This window comes from Opisthorchis viverrini, assembly GCF_000715545.1.
Source record: "Opisthorchis viverrini unplaced genomic scaffold opera_v5_98, whole genome shotgun sequence".
Lineage (NCBI taxonomy): Eukaryota > Metazoa > Platyhelminthes > Trematoda > Opisthorchiida > Opisthorchiidae > Opisthorchis > Opisthorchis viverrini.
Window position 1 is genome coordinate 654,457 of NW_008751755.1, and position 11,012 is coordinate 665,468.

Sequence of the window (11,012 nt, forward strand, 5' to 3'; positions counted from 1 at the left end):
TTAACATCTAATGGTTCCATTTCGGCAGGCATGATGAATTGTTCCAATCGCGACGCCAAAATGTGGGAATTAAGTTTCGTACGTATATCGGTATAACCCGACAAACTAGAAATCCAGAATTCAGCGAAGAGTGGCAACCAGCACGTATGTATTCGAATTGGCGAATATGTACAGCATATGGAATATTAAAACAAGAGAATAATGAATAGAGCATTGAATAAAGCATCAGTCATATTCATCACACTGTGGTTCCTACAGATAATAATAATAATGATGCAGATGATCGCCTCTGAGGAAAAATACCTATTAGAGGGCCTACTCAATCTTTGACTGCGTTTAGGCGCGATGATAAGGATATCTTTTGGATTCCTACTGGCCTACTGGCTGGAAGATCACCGTTCAGATAACAAAATACCTAGGTTTTGTGATTCTACTTTTCCCATCTTGCACCATCTGGTGACCGTGTTGTTAGAATCAACAGCCACACTTTTGGACATTGCACTTCCCAAAGTTAATTTGACAGCAGTTGGGCTTCTTCTCCAAAACACCACCTTTCTCTCCCATATTTCACCAAAATCACACCACAAGGGTTCGGTTTAAGGTTGCTCGTTGAAGATCAGAGCCACTTTCCCTCCGTTTCTTTTCCGAGATAAGCGTTTTAATTAAAATAGAATCAGAAACAAGTATATTTGAGCTTGGTCATCTTTTACGAAACCGTTTTGTCTGGTTGAAACTGCCTAAGCACATGAACCGCGAGTTTTCTTGGTGGCTAGTCTAGCTGGTTTTCCAAATGACTCTGGTTTGGTAAGCAGTACGGTAGCATGATTTGATAAAAATTTTCTGATGTGTAAGATTCCGTAGGCAGTAGCCTTCTACATGGTCTGATACGTTTACTTGTGTCTCCTACAGTATTGGTTACCCCGTAATCTGTCGGCTGAGCTTATCATCAAATGGAAGCCAAGGAATTCTCTAATGAACACTGAGCAGCTTCAGCAGTACTGAAAAGTCATTCATAAAGAGATTATTTTATGATCAAGCTGAGATTTATCAAGACATATAAAATACTATAAATACTATTATGAATACTACTACTATACACGCTACTATAAATACTATAAAATACTGCAAAACTGGTTGTCCAGAAAGTTTAGATGACTGCCAGTCATACTAACTGTTTGCTTACTCAAGATAAAAGATACTCTTTGGATTTCGTTGTAGCGAAGCCGAATCCAGTTCAAAAGGCCTCGGCGGAATCTTATGAAAGGTTGCACCCAGTGCACTGTAGGGAGTTTTGGCATATGCACAGCACCTAGTTAAGATCATACCTGATGCTTAACTTCAACCAAAGAAGATTAAGTGAAAACTCTTTACATAGGTGCTAATTCTGTTAATTTACTCAAAAAGGGATGCAACGCGTTCTTTGCACAAACATATTGGAAAATGGGGCTGACCGTTAAGGGCTCTAGTTCAAAACGGTGCTGTGCTGGCACGGTCTTTTTGACATTATATTACGTCATATTATTTTATTTGCTATTGGAAAGAATGTTGGTTGCCAAGGTCTAACGGTGATGCTACTGATGAGTAGTATGTTTTCTCGCAAATCCGCTTTGCGTCTCTTGAAAAGGGACATCTGTTACGGGATTTGTGGAGTCGCTTTGTATCATTTACTTGAAATTAAGCAACAATTAATGAATATCCAGAAGAGTTCAGGAAGGTGCGTCCAAGGAGAAGATGGAAATTCAGTTTTGTAAACAAGATGCATATGAGAGTTATGCCCCCCCTGCCCAATAGTCGGTAACAGTTGAGTTAGCACTTTCTAATAGATAAATCCGCAGCGAAGGCCTTCCCCCTTTCACCAGGACTGAGGACATTCTCTGTTAGTGCATCCAGAGCAATGGCTGCAGCCACTTTGAATTTTTGATATTTCAGCCCGTGTGACGATTTGCTTCGTTGTCAGTAGGATCGCACACCCTGCCACGGCTCACAGTCAGTTTGTTTATTTCGATAACTGATATTGTTGTAATGATCTGGGTGCGTTTTTCACTTCAACCGATATGAAGTAGCACGGGTTGATTCGTCTTTTCCATCCACCATCTTCACAACGTGTACCAATGAAACACGAACCTAGTTGGCAGTGCAGAACGCTGGGTCACTGTGGTCTTCACTCATAAGATGATGGAAGATGCAAACTTACCAGTGTAGCAGTGGATACTACTGATGGGGATGGGGGTAGTATGTTCTCTCGTAAATCCGCTTCGCGTCTCTTGAAAAGTGAGATCTACTAGGGAATTTGTGGAGTCGCATTTGCTTGCGTTTGAGTGACAGTCAACGAATGTCCAGGAAGGTTCAGGAAGACGCGTTCAAGAAGAAGATGGATATTTGGTTTTTGTAAACAAGATGCATATGAGGGTTTTGCCTCCCTGTCCAATAGTCTGTAACTGCTCAGTTGGCATTTTCTAATAAATAACTCCGCAGAGAAGGCCTTCTTCCTTCCACAGGTAGCACTAAATGTGGAATTATCAGTTCGTCGTTGTGGAGCGGAGAGGAGCGGTGCATCAGTGTATGCACCACATGAGGCTATTTGGATGTACTAATGTACCAGCGAGTGGCACACACCGATCTCCAGCTGTGATCGGTTGTTTGCTTACTAGTCAGTCCGTTAGCTGGTGTTCTGAATGCTCAGCGTCCACGTGACCTTTGAGGCTGGTCCATCCTTTAATCCCTTGGTCATTGTGGAAGACAGCCATCAAACTAGCCCTCCAGGTTCTACGATGCGACCATCAGGGAATTTTTCTCTCTTGCTTATTTCGTCCAATGCTTGGCTTCGTTTGAGTTTCATGTTTGGACAGCTCATCATCATCATCATCATCACCACCCGTAATATGGATGTACCTGCCGTATAACGGGTTTATCTGCCAAAGTTTCGCTCATCAGTGATTTTGGGAGACTGATCGGGTAGCTGTGCATCGGAGGCTGTAGAATTTTCCGGTACTGATTTACCACTAGAATATGAATGTAAAAATTTCTTAAGGTAGCAAATTAGTCTGACTGATTGAAGTGTACCAAAAACAATAAAAATTACCAAAACAGGAGGAACTGTGCTGTAAAACGGATACCTTAGCGTGACATGAATCAACAAAAAAATCACAATTGGCTTCAGAATGCACCAGAGGTTGTTGAAGCTGAATGTTCTGAACACGGTCAATAATCTAATCATGGTCCTTTGCTTAAATGACCAGGAACTTTGATGTGCTCATTACACAAACTGAGATAAAGGCAGATGCCCGTGTTAGTGATTTGAACTTTTATCGGATATCTCGTGCAAACTGATTGTCAGGAAACAGAAACCAATGGGGAAAAAGTTTTGGGGTGTCCTTCAGCCGTTATTTAGAGCTGTTTTTTCTAATGTACACAACCGTCGTGTCTGAAACGGCCATGTATTTCGGAAAATGTATTACCACTGTGCACAAATATGAGATGATACTGTGCTTTCGGAAGTGACCATTCTGTAAAACTTCATAAGTTAGTAACAAACAAATAAAAAAAATCATAATCCTAACACATTGTCAGTCCGATGTCTTTTGTTCGCCGGACATGAAATTTACTAGTCAATCGAAGTAAAGGTGGGAAGGAATCCGTCTTCCCTGGTAAGGTTCTGGATTTTCCTAATAAGGTTTAGACCCACCTGATTATTTGGAATGATTGTCAACTTAATAAGATTATTTTTTAAATTAATGTCCTGCTGATTAGATCCTGGTTGAAATACGACATTTTAACCCCAGCTTTCATGCAAGCGACCAGGCTGCGGCCTGATTTTGTGCACGTAATTTGTGCTACTCATGAGTAGTTAAAAGTTGTTTAGAGGCTGAGTTTTCGCAATGCGTTTCAAATGTGGTGAATGTCATGAGCGGTTCCCTGCATCAAGATAACCTGCTAATCAACAGTCGGTCTTCTTTTGATAAGGGATAATTTTATTCTATGAAACCAGGGCCGTTCCATTTGGGAGCCACGTCCTACTGTTTGAAGCTAAGGTGAGTTTGTGGTTCCAACTAAATAGGGTAATTTACAATAATTCCCGGTGATGTGAAGACGGTTTATCATCTGGACTCTATGGTTTAGCTGTCTGAAATGCAGGAGTTTTGTGAGTAGAAAAAGTGTGATTTATTTACCATTCGCTGCACTACGTTTATTGTAATTTAGGTTACTTTAATGCGACGCCAAAACAGACGCAGAAATTAAAAGTTAAAACATGTACGCATTTTAAACAAAGACTGTTCTTTGCCGTAACGTATAAGAACACGACTGTTGAAATGTTTGAACCATTCTTGATCAGTGCGCCTCATGTATCGCCTCGGTTTTAATAAGCCTATATTACCAAAGAGAGAATTCCTCTCGTGGATAACACACTTTGTTTTACACATTTTCAGGTCAAACTGCGACTTGCACTTGAAAAAGTACCCCAAAGGAGTCCATCCATCCGGCGGATACACAAAGAAAATTTGGCACCTGGTAATCTTGTTACCATTCACGTTTTATTCCTTTCATCTGTTACAGAGAGGAAGGCTATGGAGATCACTTATTTCGAGGTAAGATTTTGTTCAGACGTGTAATACAGTTTGCATCATCAAAAAGAAATACGCTTCAGTTTCAGGTAAATGAGGCGCATCTACAAAACATTTTGCTGAAATGGGATTTATTTTAGTAAAGTAGTCATCCAAACTTCTGAGTCCATGAGAAAGCAATCAAACATCCTTTAGCTGATTTCATTTCTTTTAAAACGACCTTGTCGTCCTCGTTTGTGTATAAAATGTAAGAGTGCCATGATTCGATAGTTCACATAAAATGGCAGTCGGCAGGGGGACGGAAAGGTACCAAAAGGAAGTTTTGATGATAAGACTCAGTTTATGCCAACATAAAGAGTAGCTTCTTGGACAAGTAAATTTGGTCTGGTATGGTGAGCATTTTTGAACAGAACACTTAAAAGAACTCTTTCACTAAACTTATGCAAAAGGAACGTTGACCGTTCTATCTCTGACAATATTCTTGCGAAACTATCTGGCTACACGGATAGAAGTTCTAGAAACAAAGAACTTTATCCAACTTCCAGAAGCTTGAATTTTGTTTTATTCAACTCCTCGTCGAAATATCTTTTCTTGCCAGCGTTGTTTTCTGGCCTCATTCAAGGCGTCTGAGTGTGCTCCGTTGAGTCCCGATCGAAGTATCGATGTACATTAATTTGGAACACGAATTTGTGATGTACATGTCGATACAGGCAGCACTATTTTTTTCCAAAACCGCCAAAAGGCCATCTGCTTGCCAGTGACCAAACAGAATTCGTCCTGGAAGTTATTTTGCCTAGTTACAATCCGCGTTAGCACAGAAAGCTTTCTAGTATGGAAAAACGCACACTGAAAGAGAAACTGATATGACCGGCACTGTTTTTTTGAGAGGATGGCCCACAATGGAAAAGTTCTAAAACAATAAGGCCTTTCAACCTTCATATTAAAGTGTCAAAAATTCGACAGCCATTTATCTCTTGGTCAGTCAAACTTAAGAAAAATCTAGATGGATCGGTTTGTTCAGTAATGGCGGCTTTGCTAGCCTGTCCCTTGTACCGGGGTGGCATGACAGATAGGCCACGAAAGGGTGGTACAGCTGTACGACAGACCAAGGCTTCTCGCATAGCCAGTCTTGTGGCTATCTTCAGATATGCCCGCTGAACTCATCCTCACTAGAGGACAATTTTGTTTCACTCGCTTGCAAATATACTTGTATGATGAATAATATACGCTGCCTTGATTGGGAAGATATACAGCCACGTTGGATACAAAGGTGTTGGTAAAAATGGACCCAGTCCAGCAGGTTGAGTCTCGTTCAGTGTCCGACGACTTTATCGGCATAATTGCCCGTTAGTTTACTTCTGATTGAGTGCGGTGTAAGGTTTTCTCATTTTTCGAGATTTCTGAACGCCGTTAACCTTATGGTCACACTCGGTGGATCATTCAGCCAGCGAGAGTACTTTCAACTGCTAGGGTGTCCCCATCATGGGAACTCGACCGAATGGATCATGACTCACGAACTTGTTCATGTGTCGTACAGAAGTCTCAATGTCTGGATAATGTAGTCTGGCGTACCTGATGTCGGACTGCTGCAGAACCAAAGGAGAGCGAACTACCTCCAAGCGCAAACCAGACACTTCTAACAGATTCCAAAATAACTATCTCACACCGTTTCGAATGCAGCAAACTACTTCGTGACTTCCGTACGATAAAGGCCATTTTCATCTGACTATCAGGAAGGTCTTTTTTCTGAAAGTAACCTCAGAACACAAGAACCTACTGAGACCCTAAAACTCCACCAAAATCTCAATAGGAAAGCCGGAAAGTATTCAGGCCACTCAATCATTCAACTGATTCAGCAAAAACCGATGAGTGTCCAGACACGCCACAGAAGCACGACTGAATATGATCATCGTTCAGGCATTTCATGGAATCACGATCGATATTGATGAATGTTCACTAAACGTCTACCAGGCATCCTGGATCAATGTCAGAAAGTGCCCTTTAAATAGCGCGGGGTGGTTGTAACTTTTACACTAGCACGCTTGTTGGAATAAGGTTGTTTTTGTTCCTCTACGATGAGTTCTTTTTCTGGCATCAGGCACTGGAGCAGAAACAGTCAGACATAACATTGACAAATATTTTACTCGATGACTTGGTTGTGTTGGTGTTTTCACCACAGAAGCGAATTATCTGTACTAATACCTGTCTAATAATTACCTTGTTTGTGAAGTGACACGTTTTTCATCAATGCTGAACCGCCAATGGTATTTTGTTTAGTAAAAGTTTTTAAGAAGTTGAACGGAAAAGTTGAAAGCTTGCCCCAACGAATGAGAGAAATGCCGCGACAACCCTGGATTTGTACGTGGGAGGGCGAGCACACAAAACGTCCCAAAATGGGACGATTTTGACAGAGTTGTGTATGGAGTTCTGCAAGATGTGTCGATAAATTACGAGTAGAAAAGAAACAGTTCACATTTGAAAGGGATCAAACTAAATTTGATTATCAGTATTAAATCTGTCGTTTAGAGGTGAGTTAAAATGCAAGAAAAAAAGGGAATGCTCTTATGAGTGGATTACTTTTCTCATCAGCACATTTCTTCCATAGGCCAATATTTGTTTTCTTGCTTACACTAGAGATGTGCATATATAAGTTTGTTTTCACTCTGATGGCTCTTTTGAGTCCGGTATGGTTACACAGTGCCCAGGAGGAAGCCTGTGCCAAGCGATTCATTTTAATGCGGACACCCATCCTGCCGGATTTTGGTTTTGAGGAGATTCGTGAAATGAGGAATTCTGTGGCATTCGCTAACCTCACAATATGGGGGGTTCTCTCTAGTTGATAGACTCTAGAGCATACGGTAGTGAGGAGACTGTTGGCAGCTCACGTAGCGCAAATGATTGTCAGTTCGTTCGCTGAATCAAGCAGTTTTATTGCCAACGCTTTATCGCAAGTCGAGGTGGTATCACCAGTGCCTTGTTCGGGGAGGGTGCGTGTGAAGGGTAGAGACGCATCAACGGTTGTACGTTGCGTATGTTTGATAGCCAGTGCCTAACTTCGATCGGTAGGGCGCTTCCAATGTTTAGTAGATTATCTTGTGTCCTGATTGGTCGGTGACCAGGGGACCTTTGAGCGTGGTCTCCCACTATCGTCCACTGTTTGGTGCTATTGCAACTTCTGTCCTTGACTCCTGGGTTCCACTTTGCAACCTTTGCTGGTGTGAAATATAGAAGTTCCAGATTTCTTGATCTGTTAATCCATAAGTAGACCCTCTTTGAGATTTGCACCTAATGGTGCAAATATTGAGTCTAATTGAATGCGTCTAATTTAATGGTCTTCATATATTGTGATACGGAGCAGGCATTAGTTAAACATTCTTCTTCTAAATTGCAAAGAGGTAGCAATGGGGTTTTTTGTGTATCTGTTTGAAATATTCACAGGGGCACTAGTGGTGCGTTGCCTCACAGACAATCTAACTGAGAAAGTTGAATTCAAGCGGTTTCCAGCTAATACTCCAAGAGATTAACACGTGGACACAGGTAGAATCAGAATTGAATGCCTGTGAAGGAGAATGACGGAATTCGTAGTGTACTACTCATAAGGTAGCTGAAAAGTCTTTGACAGCCCACGACCGATTTCGCCCCTTCTTGGGGCTCATCAAGTGGGCGCAGTCCCTGATGATGAAATTTTTCAAGGTCAAGCGTGCTAAAGGACACAATCATGAAGAAGATGAAGGATATAATTAGCATCGATTAGCATCAGAAGAAAGGAATCTAAAAGTGCGGCGGTAACAATGCCCGAGTCATCAAAATCTTTGGATAAGTTTGTGTCTCTGTTCAGGTAGAGCTTTAAACAACCTAAGCTGACGTAGGGTTGGTAATAAGTATACTCTACCTCTCGGCAGGAGAAGGTTTCTAACTCTATCGTGAATGTAGCCCAACGCATGGCAACGTCAGGTGCAGGTTGCTACACTCCCAGAAATGTCTGGTGCTTCCAAAGTTTATCCTTCCTCCCAGAGATTTGAATGTAGACCTACCGGCCGAGATGGATCGTTTTCAAACCGAGTACCTGTGCGGGGACCATTCACATACTATTCTTATACGGTCGACTCGATTCTTGAACAAAAGGGTTGAGAAATTGGGAACACCACGCAAGGAACGACAAATCGTACTGTTTAGAACAAAAACAGAGAGGCGCAGAAACTTTTAAGTTATAACGCATAAAAAGCCGCATACTTCTGCGAGAAGAAAGAAAGTTTAGCTAGGGAAAAAATGATACTTGCATGTAAGTTGTTCTTAATTTAATCATGCCTATAGCTCTAAAGTCGTGGCAATTTTTCCCGTTTTACAGAATAGAGAAGAAGGGGAAACAGAAAACTTCAATGGCTTCCTGGATCCTATTTCGTCGCCACCGGAAATCGTTCGGAGATCCAGTTCACTCCAAACATTTGCAGCTTCCTCGCAACTGTCGCAGACGGGTCTTCACTCACGAGAGGGAAATGTGTTGGAACGGGTCTGGAACAAGCGCCTAACCAAGCACAACACGTGTGTTGAACAGTGGCACATAACACTCAATAGGATTCGGGAGGTAACTTACTAGAGAGGCTGTTTTATACAGGTTTTGCGCAGAAATACAATTTTTCATAAGATCAATCAGTAAAAGCCAGTTCTGATCTGTTCAAGACTATCGTTCAACCTAGCTGTTCGAATGACCCTGTCGGGCTTACGCTTGCATTAAGGCTGTAACCTTTGTTCCGGTTGGAAGGATGATAGTTTGAGGGATATAGGTGAAGCCATACAACACGACTCTGTGGTTCCAAAAGTGTGAAAACGTGGAAAATGTGAATACAAATGGTGTAGTTGTTTGACTGCAGAGTAATATGTAAAAACTTTATTTCTCTCTTCACAAAATATGGTTCCTGAAACCCAATGTTACATGAAATTTTATAGTTCGAGTAGAAAACCTCTTGCCCATGCCTGTGAAATGAGGAAAGCCCTGCACCTTGGAGTTGCTTAGCAGAAAACAACAAATAAAACCGTCACAAACTAATGGACAGGAAAGTTAACCTCTCATATGCACCTTGTTTTTAAAAACTGGATATCCGTCCTCCACTTGAACGCGCCCTTTCGAACTTTCTTGGTTATTCATTGACTATCATGCAGTTGTACAGGAATGCTGTAAAGCAGTCCTACCTTCCATTGGACGCGAAGCGCAGTTACGAGAAAACTACATACTACTTGAATGTCTCATCGGTAGTATACGCCATCACACCTGTAGTGTGTATTATCGAGTATACTTCAGATTATCCTCTTTTGGTGACCCAACCAGCGCAACGTATGAAGCGTGAGTAGTTCATCTATCGCGAGAGAATTCCTTCTTCCCAAGACAATCTGGCGTACCTCTCAAAAGCAACCACAAAAAAGTTACTAAGGGGTCTAAACAAACTATAATTTCCTCTCGACTGGTCGTTTTTCTAATGGGGCCCGTCAGAAGTATGGTCGCGTGAAGATGGTCAAACATAAAGAGGTCAATCACTACTGGTCTAACGACAAAGAACGAACACATAATTTACAAATTTGGATGGATAAGGCATCCATATGCTAAATCCCTACACAGGCTAGCTAAAACAAGGCCTAATGTGGAAATATCCCCCTACTTCATGTCCCGGTTCAAGAATATATCGGCGAAGTTTCACCGTATGCAGAACACTCTATTTGTGAGGATGACTACTGCATCAAGAAAGCTCACTATTTACATCAATACACTGTTCAAGTTGTTTATGGTCCTAAAGATTGATTCCCGTCATGTCTAAAACAGCCGCCAGTCTAGAAAATACAGGAACCGACCCCACTGAGTCCAAGTTACTAGTTAAAATACTCGTTCTGCATTGCATAGTCTAATTACCCACCCATCAGAGGCTTTTAACAACCTCAAAAGCATGGTTCTGTCAAGCCAGATGCGTTTCATTGCATTATTTTCTGGAATGCGTCTCTTGACAGAAGGACGCTGGTCTCTCGAGTGACTAATCTAAGTCGTCCTTTTCAGCTATTCGTCCGACGTTTCAATGTACGAAACTTTGATTTACCATTCATCCTGTCATTGAAATCCGTCATTTGTATGCCAAAAGCCTTTACTAAGCCCGCAGAAACAAGTAGGGTATGCAGTCGTACAATGATAATTCCTCGAGGCAGACACATTCCAACACATTCCCCCGGTTTGTTTATCAGGAAACCGAACGCGCCGTCGTTGAGCACTGTGAAGCGTTGAAACCCCACCTTCAGACCACATTGGATGCAATGGAGCACGTTGTCGAGGAGCTCACCTTAAAGGTTAGCATTTCATTGCTCAATCTCTTTCGCTTCAGTGGTGCACCCGATTCATCATCATCATCATCATCATCATCATCATCATCATCATCATCATCATCATCATCATCATCATCATCATCATCA

The 11,012-nt window shown here is 41.8% G+C and overlaps 1 protein-coding gene across 1 annotated transcript in view; it reads left to right on the forward strand.

Moving 5' to 3' along the window:
• T265_05313 (hypothetical protein) overlaps positions 1-11,012 on the forward strand; it is a gene marked incomplete at both ends in the record, with an annotated part of 82,770 nt that overhangs the window by 11,173 nt on the left and 60,585 nt on the right. Inside the window, 2 exons of the mRNA XM_009170296.1 lie at positions 4,381-4,586; positions 10,725-10,889. Of these exons, the coding sequence (XP_009168560.1) occupies positions 4,381-4,586; positions 10,725-10,889 (371 nt within the window). The remainder of the gene's footprint in view (positions 1-4,380; positions 4,587-10,724; positions 10,890-11,012) is intronic.